This window comes from Scomber scombrus, chromosome 18 (genome assembly GCF_963691925.1).
Source record: "Scomber scombrus chromosome 18, fScoSco1.1, whole genome shotgun sequence".
Lineage (NCBI taxonomy): Eukaryota > Metazoa > Chordata > Actinopteri > Scombriformes > Scombridae > Scomber > Scomber scombrus.
The window spans coordinates 17,530,553-17,546,772 of NC_084987.1; the positions used below are offsets into that span (position 1 = coordinate 17,530,553).

At 37.1% G+C, this 16,220-nt stretch overlaps 3 pseudogenes and 2 gene segments (V, D, J or C); all 5 read right to left on the reverse strand.

Annotated features, from left to right (window-relative positions):
- Positions 1-5,323: 5,323 nt before the first annotated feature.
- On the reverse strand, positions 5,324-6,996 carry LOC134000003 (uncharacterized; annotated as a pseudogene).
- A 1,338-nt stretch (positions 6,997-8,334) lies between these two features.
- On the reverse strand, positions 8,335-12,543 carry LOC134000005 (uncharacterized; annotated as a pseudogene).
- Positions 9,469-9,898, reverse strand: LOC133999431 (Ig heavy chain V region 5A-like). The segment is given in 2 exon segments: positions 9,469-9,773; positions 9,856-9,898. Coding segments are annotated over 2 exon segments (348 nt in total).
- A 1,406-nt stretch (positions 12,544-13,949) lies between the features above and the next one.
- Positions 13,950-14,453, reverse strand: LOC134000006 (Ig heavy chain V region 6.96-like; annotated as a pseudogene).
- Positions 14,454-15,367: 914 nt separating this feature from the next.
- On the reverse strand, positions 15,368-15,794 carry LOC134000007 (Ig heavy chain V region XIG14-like). The segment is given in 2 exon segments: positions 15,368-15,672; positions 15,752-15,794. Coding segments are annotated over 2 exon segments (348 nt in total).
- Positions 15,795-16,220: the final 426 nt, after the last annotated feature.

Consider the following 16,220-nt stretch of genomic DNA (forward strand, 5'->3'; position numbering starts at 1 on the left):
ACTTTGAAAAGACATTGTAAGAAACTGGGCATGTTTCGTAGAAAAAAAACATACAATTTCAGAGAATATCCGAGTTTATTTCACATAAATTTGAAGGAGAAGAGCAGAAGTGAGTGTGCATGGATACGCAGCGATTGACGTGTGATCAGAATAGTGAAGAGTAATAAATGTGTGGCCGTCCTGTTCAAGCATGTTTTTATTTTCTAACCTAAGCATGGGAGTCTATAATGCTAGGTTACACAAGTATCTCCTTATTGCTAAACCCAACTGAAAAGTACAATTTGATCAGTTCTTTCACAGCAGGCATTATGCATGACAAGCGACTTCTCTCCAGTTTCACAAAGTGAATTGGGATTGTTTGGCAGAATGAAACACCTTTTTTTCTTGCAAGTTTGTGATTTTATAATGTTTGAGAATATATGAGTTTTTTTTCTCGCAGATTTGTGACTTTATAATGTCGCAGAATATTTGAGTTTTTTTTCCTCTAAATATTATATATATAACATTAATGCATGTCAACAATCATTTTTTGTTTTTCTTTTAATCTAATTAGGGCCCGAGCGACGACTGCAAGTCGCCTGGCGAAAGCCCTATTGAAATTGTAATGTTTATTATTATTATTAGGGCCCGAGCGGCGACTGCAAGTCGCCTGGCGGAAGCCCTATTGAAATTGTAATGTTTATTATTATTATTATTATTATTATTATTAGGGCCCGAGCGGCGACTGCAAGTCGCCTGGCGAAAGCCCTATTGAAATTGTAATGTTTATTATTATTATTATTATTATTATTATTATTATTATTATTATTATTATTATTATTATTATTATTATTATTATTATTATTATTATTATTCTTCCGACATTTCGTGCCCCAATTTCGCCCCTTTCCCAAATGCGAAAATGCTTATACTTTTGCACGGACGTCCGGCCTCATCCGAAATTCGATATTTTTGGGTGGTCGCACATCGACGCAGAATGGCGGAATAGCGCACCCTACAAAGTCCAAAAATGCCCATAGGGAATTTTGCTAACTTTGTCCTATGCTCACAAAATTCGGTACACATATGTATTATACCCACATATGCAAAAAATCCTCTTGACCTCATGACCTCAACCCAACAGGAAGTCGGCCATTTTGGTTTTGATTTTTCCCACCTAAAATTAACTCCTCCCACAGCGTTCGCCCGATCAAGTTCAAATTAGGTACGCAACATCTCCAGACCTAGCTGAGCTTAAGTTGTGCTCTGCGCATCCGTAGGTCAAAGGGCGTGTCTGCCAGGGCTCAACTAACTTAAGCGTGCTCGCCATGTACATACGAGTGGCTCTCACGCCCACATACTTCATCCAGTCAGCTTCAAACTTGCTGGACATGATGATGGCTCCGCCCTGAACGTCCCGATATATTAACTTCCCACGTAACTCATAGCGCCCCCGGTGGTAACAGGAAGTTAACTAAGATTCATTAAAATTACATACTTTGCCCCATCAACTTCATTCAGAACCAGTTGGTGAAGCTACATTATGAAGACTGTGAAGCTACTAGTAATGGCGTCCTTGTGGCGACGCGGCGACCATCAATTCCTCACCATGAAAATACGTTTGGCTTTTTGATGGCTTTATTGAACTCGTATCATCATGAAAATTGGTACACAGGTCCAGGGTGCCGACCTCAACGTCTCCATTCGCTCATAGGCGATCTCACTCGTGTCGCCCCCTAGTGGAGACAGGAAGTGCCATATTTTACATCATCATTGTGCGATTTCCACAAAACTTCACATGTGTAATCTCTGTCCCACCCTGAACGCAACCGCTTGTGTTTTGTTACACTCTACTGCCCCCTGGTGGATGAACCATCAACCTCTCATAACTCCTTCATGCTTTGTCCAATTCACTCCAAACTTCACATGACTGATGAGTGGCCGCCCTGAACACACCAGACCACACCAGACCATATGTGTAACTACCTGTGACTGCCCCCTACTGGAATGAACGAAACATTGCATTTTTGCACTTCCAGTTTTTTTCTCACTTTCTGCTTCACGCCACAGCCCCGCCATGCCTCAGGCCCCGCGGTGGCATGGGTGAGCGAGGGCCCGCCATCGCCGCTTGTGGCTTTAATTCCATAGTGTTATTTATAATTTATATGTGCATAGATTTTAGAAAATTGTTGATAAAGACTAAATTAAATGACTAGTACCACTACTAATGTTTGCAGTAGTCATACAATTCAATCAAATTAAATTCTGTGTATGTAAATAATTGTCCCTGGCTCTGGTTACTCTGGGCTTTGATCCAGATGTTGACAACCCCTTAATCCGTCCCTGGTAAGAAGTCTAAGAAACAGCAACATCATCTAGTGGTTACATTGTGTTGTTCATCTGCATGTCTGTGCACTTTTAGGAGCAATATCAGTCTTCTTACTGCCTTCTGTTCTACAGTCTCCTACTGCTCCCTGTAGGTCTTTGTTACAGACACAACACTGAGGGTTTTTGTAAAGCCTTACTACTGCTCCTTACAGTAATAAACAGTGTGTGTATATGTGTGTAGCACAGTAATACACTGCAGAGTCCTCAAACTTCTAGCATAAGTGTTCCTACTGGCATCAGAGTAGCCGACCCCTATCCAATCTGGTCCTTTTCCTGCAGGTTGTCTGATCCACTTCATACCACAGCATGTAAATGAGAATCTGCAGGAGAGAATGAGAGTCTCCACAGACTTGGTATTAGTGACTGAACATCGGTATATTTATCAGTATCAATTTTTATCCTTCCATATTGGATAAGATATCACATCTGGAAACATTATTGTTATTATTAAGAAATAAATAAATATTGTATTATCTCTTATAGTTGGTATGATTTAAGCATCTTTCAAATAATTCTAAAGGCGTACATTTTTGTTATTCTTTGTCACCTGGTTGGAACCTGGTTAAACTTTTATATATGAGTTATTTATAATAATGTGTATAACAACATCTAATCACTTGCACATCACTTGCAATAGATTTTAATGTCAGAGTTCAAACCAACAAGTAAATAACACAGCCTGCTCCAGTTGAACTATCCCACGGTTAAATGCAAAACACTTCTGTCAAGCATCATCGGTCAAGCAGCTACGATGACTAACACTCCCCAGACATAAACTAGAGGAACTCATTACAGTCATTAACTAATCAAACTCATCACAAGGAAACACTCATCATACATAATCTAACACACCAAAAAGGCTCCATGATCCTTCTGTCACCTATAAAAGCCACAGCTGTGTGCTAAATCACTTATTCAGTGATGTCTGTCCATAACTATGGACATTTTTTCCATTATACACAGTTTTGAGGGATCATAAATAGTAACAACATGGTGGAAAATAAATACTGTATAAGAGTGATTGTGGACACAACTTGAACAACTTCAACATTACAGACAAATCAACTCAGCTACTGTTACTGCTGATTTTAGTATGTAACCTGTATGTCTTATATCTAAAATAATGTTCATTAAATGGTTTGATATGCATGCTTGATACATACTGACATGCAAATACATTTTTACAGTTTTACAGTTTATTTGCAGCTCTCACAGTTTCTACACAGTTTCACAGCTGCAGGTATGTTCCCAGATGTGCAGAGAGAGGGGAAGTGACTCTGTAAAGATGATATGTTTAGAAATGTCAGTAATGTCTGTTGGGGCAAGATTTCATTATGTATAACAAGCACACCACAGTTCATACTCATAGTCCATTTGATAAATGTCCTTGATAATTTATGTACCCACTTTCAGCATCACAGGTGAAGTGCAATATTCTGATACAACAACAATAGACTAAAAAGTATTTGTACTTCATTCTTCAGGCCATTCTCATTTTCTATTCGTATGATATTGTATAAAAAGTTGTGTGCTTCTTTTCTTTCGATATAATACAAATTTAAACAAACATGCAGTAACACAACGGATCAGTACACCTGTGCAATCCAGTCTCATGACAGTTTGTAAAATAGCCACCAACTTTAATCTATTGATTCATGTCCACAAATCCACAAATATGATTTAGTACTTTGAAAATATAACTGCTATATAATTCAACATTTAACCAGGAGATTTTATCAGTCCCAGGCAGATAATTCACTGACTGCTCTGTTTTCATTTTTAGTTTCACCCTTCACTTCTGTCAGTAAACCTGGTAAACTGTATCCAGAGTCTTGATGTGAGTGAGACGTTTAGCTACCTGACAATACATGCACAGCACATGCATCAAGGACAGAACAATCAAATGACATTATGTTTGTCATTTCACACCTACTGTACTAGATAATTCATGGTAACATTAATAACCTTTTTTTTTTTTTAAAGGTACATCTAACCCTAAAAGACATGTGTACATGTTTAGAGGCGTTGACATTACTTTTCCTCTCTGCAGTCAGATAAGTAGAGGTGGAAGACATCAATGTTTTGCATTGACTCCTCCTCATAGGGAGGAAGCAACTTGTATGATGCTCTCATTTCTGCCTACTGTGTGTTGAAACTAAATAATGTAGATTTATAATATGAAAGCTGTGATTGTATTCAAAATAATTGATTAATGCATTATTAAAAAGATTATTGTTCTGAGTCTAACTTATTCTGCAGAATTTTGTTTTTTCTTTTGTTCAAAAAATTAAAACAGCAACATTGTGCATATTTGACATTATGTAACTCTTAACTGATGTCACGGTTTTTCTAAAATAAACTAAAAATTGTTTGTACTCACATCTGTATTACCATAACACATTAAAAATACCCTACATGACATTCTGATAAATATTACATCCTGATTGAAATGTATGAGGTGATTTTTAGACTTTTCTTACATGAGCTGTGAACTGAAGATACAACTACAAATCAAATGTGATATAATGTTTATGTTGGTGTTATCTGTACTTGTAGAAACAGAAATCAACATTATCTCCATCATTCATCTGACTATTCGGTGTTTCTAATTTGTTTATTAGAGTGAATCCAATCACTTATTTGTGTTAAAAATATGATCCACAGAAGATGAACAGATCAGCTTTTTCTTCTCAAATCCAGACAGATGTTGACAGAAATAATCAATGACTTCATATTTAAATTTTGCATTGTAATAATTCACCCAAAGCTTATGAAAACACTCCAGGTAATATTTTCAATCTTTTCTTTGATAGAGTTTTTGAAAACATATAATTGTAAATGTGTGTTAGAATGTAAAGACGAGAAAGAGAAATACTGATTGATGGACTGAAGTAAATCATAATGAACAAAATCCTCTCTACAGCAAAACAAAATATCACAAAAAAAGGTGAACTACTCAAACTGAGGACATTAGCTGTGATCTATCAGTCCAGTAATGATTGTAGGATTGTGTACAGCTGCTCAACCAACTCCAGTCACTGTGAGTGTCGAGCACAATAATAAACAGCAGAATCTTCAGTCTTCAGACTGTTCATCTGCAGATACAGCTGCTCTCTGCTGTCGTCTCTGGAGATGGTGAACCGGCCTTGAACTGACTGAGAGTAGTATTTTTTCACTACCACTTGGTTGACTGATATATGCAATCCACTCCAGTCCTTTTCCAGGAGCCTGTCTGATCCAGTTCATGCTGTAGTCACTGAATGTGAATCCAGAGGTTGTACAGGTCAGTTTGTGGGATTCTCCAGGTTTTTTAACTGCTGGTTCAGATTCTGTCAGAGTCTGACCATCAACACCTGTTAAGACAACAAAAACTAAATAATCAGTTACTTTAAACTGGAAAGTTTTTAAAGGCAGCTTCAATTTAGGATCTGTGGAAATCTTCACCTGTCCAGCAGATAGTTAGAAGCAGCAGTCCTGTCCTATAGTCCATCATGTTAAACTGTGTGTCCACTGTTCTCTGTCATCCTCTCTGCAGTCAGATAAGTAGAGCTGGAAGACATCAAAGTTTTGCATTGACTCCTCCTCAAAGGGAGGAAACAACTAGATTGAACTTCTGAACATTTGCAATACTACTTTTAATATAAATTGTGATATTTATTATGTAGTTTTAATGAAAAAAAATCACCTCTTGAACAAATATTTTGTTTTTCTCATAAAGTGCTCCTAACATTCAGGATGTCAGCAGACAAAGAGGAAATAAAACCTCAGTATGAATATAAGTGAAGAAATCTGATGAGAATATGTGAAGAAAAATGTAACCTCTCAGTTCATGGATATCATCAATCCCAATCTTCTTTAGACAATAAAAATAAAATGTCCAATGTGAAATATAAACTTTGTTACCTTTTGTAAAACAACAGTTAAAGAAAACTAAAGTAACCAGTTTGTTTCTTTCTGCAATTTGCTGCAATTTATTCACTTGGACTTGAAATATGAATATTGTGAGTCAGAAAGATAGAAATCTTTTTGGTAAATGTCTCTACTGTATTATTAAATATTATTATAATTGTTGTTTCTCTCTTAAACAGTAACAGTGAAGTGGTGTTGAAATGATTAGTGGTGTGAGGGCTCCTCCTTTGGTGGCTTCATGTTAGTGTTCAGACACTGAGGGGTTTTTGTTCAGGTCTGCTGATGGTTTGTGTTATTGTGGGTCTCTGGCACAGTAATACACAGCAGTGTCTTCAGGCTGCATATTCTGTCCATTTAGAGTCACTGTTTTACTGGAAGAGTCTAAGTCAATACTGAACTTGTTCTTTAGTGAATCTTTGTAGTTAGAGCCTCCAGTATATTTCCATCCAATCCACTCCAGTCCTTTCCCTGCAGGCTGTCTGATCCAAGCTGTAGCGGAGCTGCTAACAGAATAAGAGACCTGGTAGGTGATGGTCAGACGTTGACCTGGTTGCACAGTCACTGAGGCTGGCTGTGTCAACTGTTCACACTTCACACCTGTTAAAAGAAGAAAATTGTTTGTGAAAAATTATTAACTAAAAGAAGAATTGCTGACTATGACAAATCCAGTTACTCACAGTATCCAGCTGCCAACAGCAGCAGCAGAGCTACAGAGAACATGGTTGATGTTGAAGCTGATGTGCTGTGATCTCCACTGACAGTCTGATGTGAAGTCTTTATAGCTGAGAAACAAGGAGGATCACTGAGTTTGCATATAAACACAAGAAGCATTAATGCTGGTCTGACTAGATCCTAATAACATTGATGAAACCTTTCAAGCGGCATGTGTTTTTCACTGTGATCCGTACTGACTCTTTTTCACTATAATTTGTCTTGGCTTAATATCCCTGCATTTAAAGAAACAACTGTCAACTTACTCAAAACATTTTTAATGATTTAATTCTAAACTTTGTACATGCAGTTGTTTCATTAGGACACAACATTGTGTAATCTTAGCAAATTGTAGTATAATTACAAACTACATGGTGGATCAGGATTGTTATTACTAAGTTAATATTAACTTAAAGGGCTGTTATCTATCATGAATAATGAAACACACATCCATTAGTACTGCAATAAAAGTGATCTTAGGCACAATGTTAACAGTGTTCTCTAGTGCTTTCTCTTAGACATGTAAGTATTTTTCCCCCTGAGATAATTCTTCCTATATCAGATCCATTTACTGTGAGTAAGAGACCTGACAGGTGATGGTCAGACGTTGACCTGGCTGCACAGTCACTGAGGCTGGCTGTGTCAACTGTTTACACTTCACACCTGTGGAGGAAAACATGTTGAGTATTGAGTCAGTGTAACAACAGTGAACAGTCAGTGTGCTGTGATCATACTGTCAGTGTCTCTGTCTCAGTGAGACTCACAGGATCCAGCAGCCAGCAGCAGCAGCAGAACTACAGAGAACATGATTGGTATTGAAGGTGATCTGATGGGAGCTTCTTCTGCTGCAACTGACAGCATGATATCAAGTGTTTATAGCGGACTGTAAGGAAGTTCAATTTGCATAAAGAAGGACACTGAAAGGTTATAAAAGAAGAGGGACTGTCCTTGTGAAAGAAATAAAACTGGAATTGTATTATAAGGAGTAATTTAATATTGTATTACATGCATTATATTAATATTAAAATATAATACATATCTGGGACATTGAGTTGTGTATGTATTCATATGATTAATTGAAAATAATTGTACATTTACATTTACAGGGAAGTAATAACCATGGAAGCATGTCAACAAATATAATCATCACATATTCAAAATGGAAATTGTCTAAAAACTGAAAGATGACAGCAAAAGTAACAGATAGCAGAACTACACAACATATAGCAATTTTATGGGTTTTTTTGCTGGTGATGTTGAAGTAAAGTTTATTCTGTGAAAATCAGAGGGAACAATATGACTTGGTTTGACATGATGAGTTTTTGTACAGCGATGCTCCTTCCTGTGTTACTGTGAGTCTCGAGCACAATAATAAACAGCAGAATCTTCAGTCTTCAGACTGTTCATCTGCAGATACAGCTGCTGTCTGCTGTTGTCTCTGGAGATGGTGAACCGGCCTTGAACTGACTGAGAGTAGAAGATGTAGGTACTACCATCACCACTGATAGCTGCCACCCACTCCAGTCCTTTTCCAGGAGCCTGTCTGACCCAGTGCATCCAGTAGCTGCTGAATGTGAATCCAGAGCCTGTACAGGTCAGTTTGTGGGATTCTCCAGGTTTTTTAAGTGCTGGTTCAGATTCTGTCAGAGTCTGACCATCAACACCTGTTAAGACAAAAAAGAGCCAAACATGCATCAAGTTGGTGATACAAATGTAAAAATGTCAGATAAAGATCAGTGAAAATCTTCACCTGTCCAGCAGATAGTTAGAAGCAGCAGTCCTGTCCTATAGTCCATCATGTTAAACTGTGTGTCCACTGTTCTCTGTCATCCTCTCTGCAGTCAGATAAGTAGAGCTGGAAGACATCAAAGTTTTGCATTGACTCCTCCTTATAGAACAGATTAGGATTTGACTCTCATTGTAGTGTTGAGACTTCAGGCTGCACAATCTTCTTTAGTCAGTCTTTGTAGTATGATATGTGTCCAACTTTCATTCCAATACAGTCCAGTCCATTACCTGCAAGCTGTCTGTTCCAAGTTGTGCAATAGCTGGTAACAGAGCATGAGAGCACGTAGAGGTCTGAGAATGGATCCATGGAGGAACTCAATCAATTACTGATTCACACAACTTATTTCATAATTTCTATAGTCAATAACAATAAAATGTGTTTGTTGCCTTTTATAAAAACAACGTTCAAAGAAAACTACAGTAACCAGTTTGTTTCTTTCTGCAGTTAGCTGCAATTTTTCACTTGGACTTGAAATATAAATATTTTGAGTCAGAAAGAGAGAAACCTTTTATGGTAAATGTCTCCACTGAATTATTTAATATTATTATCATTGGGGTTTTTTTTCTCTCTTTACTATAACAGTAAAGTGGTGTTGAAATGATTAGTGGTGTGAGGGCTCCTCCTCTGGTGGCTTCATGTTACAAGTGTTCAGACACTGAGGGGTTTTTGTTCAGGTCTGCTGATGGTTTGTGTTATTGTGGTTGTCTGGCACAGTAATACACAGCAGTGTCTTCAGGCTGCATATTCTGTCCATTTAGAGTCACTGTGTTGCTGGAAGAGTCTAAATCAATACTGAACTTGTTCTTTAGTGAATCTTTGTAGGTTGTGGAGGATCCAACTCTCATTCCAATCCACTCCAGTCCTTTCCCTGCAGGCTGTCTGATCCAAGCTGTGTAATAGCTGCTAACAGAATAAGAGACCTGACAGGTGATGGTCAGACGTTGACCTGGCTGCACAGTCACTGAGGCTGGCTGTGTCAACTGTTCACACTTCATACCTGTTAAAAGAAGAAATGTTTTGTGAAAAATGATCAAACTAAAAGAAGAATTACTGACTATGACAAATCCAGAGACACTCACAGGATCCAGCTGCCAACAGCAGCAGCAGAGCTACAGAGAACATGGTTGATGTTGAAGCTGATGTGCTGTGATCTCCACTGACAGTCTGATGTGAAGTCTTTATAGCTGAGAAACAAGGAGGATCACTGAGTTTGCATAGAATCAAACACATGAAGCATTAATGTTGGTCTACCTGGAGACTAATATAAGAGTCTGATGACTTTTATTATGGAAATCACCTCTTATTTACATTCAATATTTTATTTTATTACTCACATGTAACACTTTGAAAATTAAGTATTTAAAATAATGCAGCTCTGAAATTATTATAAATATATTGTTGTGATCACATAATAATATTTATAGTAACACTGAGGATTGTTGCTAGAAACATTTTCACCATGGGAAATAAATTATGTTTGTTAAAAGTATTATTACATAAAAAGTAAAGTATCATAATATCAGAAAATAATAGCAGCATACGCAGCGAGGGGAGTGGGCTCTTGGGGCTTAAGCCCCGAATCTTTCATCAAAAGCCTTGGGTCTTTTTTAAGCTTTTTTTTTTTTTTATCATACTCGGACCGATTAATGGCTCAGGAACATATAGCCTATTGCAGGGAAAATAAGCTATCCATCAATCATACCCCTATTTTAAAGAAATCCAAAAAAATGAATGAAATTTGCAAAGCTGAACAAAACTGCACCGCTAACTAAACAGGTAGCCTGATTGAATACAAATGTTTCCATCGAGCCTAGCGGCGCCGCCTAACGTCAGTCTGCTGTAGCTTAAGTCACTGTCTGATCTTTCTCAGTCATTGAGTGCTCATCAGTCAGAATGGACATACAAAAGTTTTTCAAGAAAACTCCATCCAGCCATGTCGTGTTACCAATCGCTGCTGCAGCATCATCCAGTGATCTGCCAAACGCTGTTTCAGGTTGGTGGTAATGTAAAGCTAATTTTAGAGCCTAGTCTGGCTGCCATCACGTAGGCTAACGCTAACGCTATGGCCGAAATTATTATGAGAATTTATTAAATATCTCTTGCAGTGAAAATAAAACCTTATCTAGCAACATTGGATACTTATAGGCTACCAATCTTGGTTATAACCATTATAATGTCAAAGAAGTCATCATCATGGTCCACTGTCTGGCATAGACATATTTTTCTTACAGTTGATGTTGCAAATAGGCTACTGAGTTTTTATAGTGAGGTGATTTGAGTGAGAGGTTGTAATCATCATTGTTCATTCACTCATTTTGTCCAAGATGCAGCGGATCTGTGATGTAGCAAGAATACCTTTTTCAAAGATTCAAAGATATTCAAAGATATTGTTTAGTTATAACAGTGAGGCAATAAAATGTTCAGCTTTTATGGTGTGGTGATTTGAGTGACAGTAAGTAATCATTGTTCTTTAACTCAATGTGTTCAATATGAAGCAAAGAGCTGTGATGTAGCAAGAATACCTTTTCATAACTTGCATCTTTTACTCCTTTCATTAAATAATTTTGCATTGCACTAACAGCCTCTCAATCCCCCTATTTAAAGTTGATTGATTAACATGACAAAACAGCAGTAACAATAGTCATCATAATCATTTAGTATATGAAGACACAATGAAACTTAACAGGAATGTTGATGAGTAATCTTGAAGGTGTTTTAGAGTAGACTATATATAAGAGCTATGGTTTCTACTACGTTAGCCAAAATGCATTTTATTTATTGGATATTGCCACCTAGTGGACAACAAATGCAACAGCATTGAAAAGGTACCTGAAATAGAACTACGTGAGTGCCAGGCTTACCCCCAGATGTCTACAATGTATGGCACCACCCCTGTTGCCAACAAAAAGTGAAGTGACAACAAAATCATGTAAAAGTTTGAGTTTTTTGCAGGTGTGTGAAGGTTTGGAGTTTTACATAACATATTTTTAATTATTTTCAGTGTTGATGATGTTTGAAGCCACAGATATGAAGATAAACCTCTAGAGAGCTGCTCACATACTGAAATACATATAAAATTTTAAAAAAGTTGTTTTAGGTGAGATTAGAATTACCATCGTTAATGATTATTGTTAAAATCGTCTCTCTGGAAATGAACTATTAAAACACAATTCAAAAATAACAGTTTTCATAAAAACATGTTTGGGCATGAAAGAATTACATCATTTTATTGACATTTTTAATAAAACATTTATCATGTGACTTAATGGGGGTCTGATGTTTACTCTAGGATTTTGTACAGCTGCCCAACTCCAGTCACTGTGAGTCTCGAGCACAATAATAAACAGCAGAATCTTCAGTCTTCAGACTGTTCATCTGCAGATACAGCTGCTGTCTGCTGTCGTCACTGGAGATGGTGAACCGGCCTTGAACTGACTGAGAGAGGTAGATGTAGCTAAAATCACTGGGGATAGAAGCAATCCACTCCAGTCCTTTTCCAGGAGCCTGTCTGATCCAGGCCATGTAGTAGCCACTTAATGACAATCCAGAGGCTGTACAGGTCAGTTTGTGGGATTCTCCAGGCTTTTTAACCGCTGGTTCAGATTCTGTCAGAGTCTGACCATCAACACCTGTTAAGACAAAAAAAAAGAGCCAAACATGCATCAAGTTGGTGATACAAATGAAAATATGTTAGATAAAGATCATTGAATATTTTCACCTTTCCAGCAGATAGTTAGAAGCAGCAGTCCTGTCCTATAGTCCATCATGTTAAACTGTGTGTCCACTGTTCTCTTTCATCCTCTCTGCAGTCAGATAAGTAGAGCTGGAAGACATCAACGTTTTGCATTGACTCCTCCTCACAGGGAGGAAATAACTGGAGTGGATTTGGCCATCAGAACAATGTATAGTTAGAGTTGAAAGTCTGGCCAAATTAATGAATGATTTAATGCAATGTGAATTTAAAATATATGTTTATTAATCTTATCTTATTTTCAGAAATAACACAATCATAACTGAACAGTAGATATGGCGTGCTGCTGCAGGTCAACAAGGTGATTTTCATACTGTACATGATCTGAAACCAAAGATTGAACATCTAAACATTAATACATGTCATGTGGATTGCATGTAAAAATTCAGAAGTTGAATTTATTGACCAGTGCTCCCATCGACTGGGGTTACTGGGTGCATTACTGATAAAGTGCTCGTAACATTAAAGATGTCAGGGGGGAAAGAGGAAATAAAACCCCAGTAGAAATATAACAGAAGAAAACTGATGAGAATATGTGAAAAAATGTAACCTCTTAGTACGTGGGTGTCATTAATATTAATATTCTTTAGTCAATAACATTAAAATGTTTCAATGTGAAATGTAAAATCTTTTACCTTGTGTAAAATGAACGTCAGTGAAAACTACACTAACCAGTTTATTTATGTCTCTGCAATTTGTTTTAATTTATTGACCTGGACGTGAAATATAAATATTGTGAGTCAGAAAGAGAGAAAACCTTTTGGTGAATGTCTCCACTGAATGATTTAATATTATCATTATAATTGTATATGTAATTGTAATGAAATGGTGTTGAAATGATTAGTGGTGTGAGGGCTCCTCCTCTGGTGGCTTCATGTTAGTGTTCAAACACTGAGGGGTTTTTGTTCAGGTCTGCTGATGGTTTGTGTTATTGTGGGTCTCTGGCACAGTAATACACAGCAGTGTAATCAGGCTGCATATTCTGTCCATTTAGAGTAAGTGTTTTGCTGGAAGAGTCTGAGTCAATACTGAACTTGTTCTTTAGTGAATCTTTGTAGTATGATGTGGATCCAGCTCTCCTTCCAATCCACTCCAGTCCTTTCCCTGCAGGCTGTCTGATCCAGTGTGTGTAATAGCCGCTAAGAGAATAAGAGACCTGACAAGTCTCTTATTCTAAATCACCCAAAGCATGAAAACACTTCAGGTAATGTCGTTTTTGAAAACAAAGTTTTTATTATCTTTACATTTATGTTGTGATATATTTCATATAATAGTATTTTTTTGTGAGAAGAGAAATGATGAACAAAATCATCTCTGAAGAAAAACAAAATATCACTGGATAAAAAAAAGTACTTATTGGCTTTGAAAAGGTCACAAAATATTTTTTGAACTACTTGAACTGAGGACATTAGCTGTGATCTATCAGCCCAGTAAGGATTGTGAGATTTTGTACAGCTGTTCAACCAACTCCAGTCACTGTGAGTCTCGAGCACAATAATAAACAGCAGAATCTTCAGCCTTCAGACTGTTCATCTGCAGATACAGCTGCTGTCTGCTGTCATCTCTGGAGATGGTGAACCGGCCTTGAACTGACTGAGAGTGGTAGATGTAGCTAAAATCACTGTGGATAGAAGCAATCCACTCCAGTCCTTTTCCAGGAGCCTGTCTGATCCAGGCCATGTAGTAGCCACTTAATGACAATCCAGAGGCTGTACAGGTCAGTTTGTGGGATTCTCCAGGCTTTTTAACCGCTGGTTCAGATTCTGTCAGAGTCTGACCATCAACACCTGTTAAGACAAAAAAAAAAGAGCCAAACATGCATCAAGTTGGTAATACAAATGAAAATATGTTAGATAAAGATCATTGAATATTTTCACCTGTCCAGCAGATAGTTAGAAGCAGCAGTCCTGTCCTATAGTCCATCATGTTAAACTGTGTGTCCACTGTTCTCTTTCATCCTCTCTGCAGTCAGATAAGTAGAGCTGGAAGACATCAACGTTTTGCATTGACTCCTCCTCACAGGGAGGAAATAACTGGAGTGGATTTGGCCATCAGAACAATGTATAGTTAGAGTTGAAAGTCTGGCCAAATTAATGAACGATTTAATGCAATGTGAATTTAAAATGTATGTTTATTAATCTTATCTTATTTTCAGAAATAACACAATCATAACTGAACAGTAGATATGACGTGCTGCTGCAGGTCAACAAGGTGATTTTCATACTGTACATGATCTGAAACCAAAGATTGAACATCTAAACATTAATACATGTCATGTGGATTGCATGTAAAAATTCAGAAGTTGAATTTATTGACCAGTGCTCCCATCGACTGGGGTTACTGGGTGCATTACTGATAAAGTGCTCGTAACATTAAAGATGTCAGGGGGGAAAGAGGAAATAAAACCCCAGTAGAAATATAACAGAAGAAAACTGATGAGAATATGTGAAAAAATGTAACCTTAGTACATGGATATCATTAATATTAATATTCTTTAGTCAATAACATTAAAATGTTTCAATGTGAAATGTAAAATCTTTTACCTTGTGTAAAATGAACGTCAGTGAAAACTACACTAACCAGTTTATTTATGTCTCTGCAATTTGTTTTAATTTATTGACCTGGACGTGAAATATAAATATTGTGAGTCAGAAAGAGAGAAAAACCTTTTGGTGAATGTCTCCACTGAATGATTTAATATTATCATTATAATTGTATATGTAATTGTAATGAAATGGTGTTGAAATGATTAGTGGTGTGAGGGCTCCTCCTCTGGTGGCTTCATGTTACAAGTGTTCAGACACTGAGGGGTTTTTGTTCAGGTCTGCTGATGGTTTGTGTTATTGTGGGTCTCTGGTACAGTAATACACAGCAGTGTCTTCAGGCTGCATATTCTGTCCATTTAGAGTAAGTGTTTTGCTGGAAGAGTCTGAGTCAATACTGAGCTTGTTCTTTAGTGAATCTTTGTAGGATGATGTGGATCCAGCTCTCCTTCCAATCCACTCCAGTCCTTTCCCTGCAGGCTGTCTGATCCAGTGTGTGTAATAGCCACTAACAGAATAAGAGACCTGACAGGTGATGGACAGACGTTGACCTGGCTGCACAGTCACTGAGGCTGGCTGTGTCAACTGTTCACACTTCACACCTGTTAAAAGAAGAAAATGTTTAGTGCCAAAATATTAAAAAAAACATCTTCTGACATTGACAAATCCAGAGAGACTCACAGGATCCAGCTGCCAGCAGCAGCATCAGAGCTACAGAGAACATGGTTGATGTTGAAGCTGAACTGATGTGAGCTCTTCTGTCCTCTCACTGACACACACACTTCACTTCCTTATGAATCACATTCATTTGCATGTTGTTAAATAAACAATGATCTATTTTGTAGTACTTCTATTTATCACTTTGAGGTGATAAATTCAGTCTTTCCTCTCAATTTTCTGTCATTTGTCTTGAGTTTGTACTTCAATATAATATGTGGTTCATTTAGTGAACTTATAATGATGCTATAATTTTATTTAAAATGACATTTTTTATAATTTACCATCTATTCATGTATTAATATAGATAAACTGTTTTTGGTCTAATATTGTGTTATTCAAAATTAAGATTGTTTGATTAGTTAGATCAATACTGAAAGTTTCATTCAAAATATGTCTTTGGTGACTCTGCTGTGAATTTAAAACAATCTGT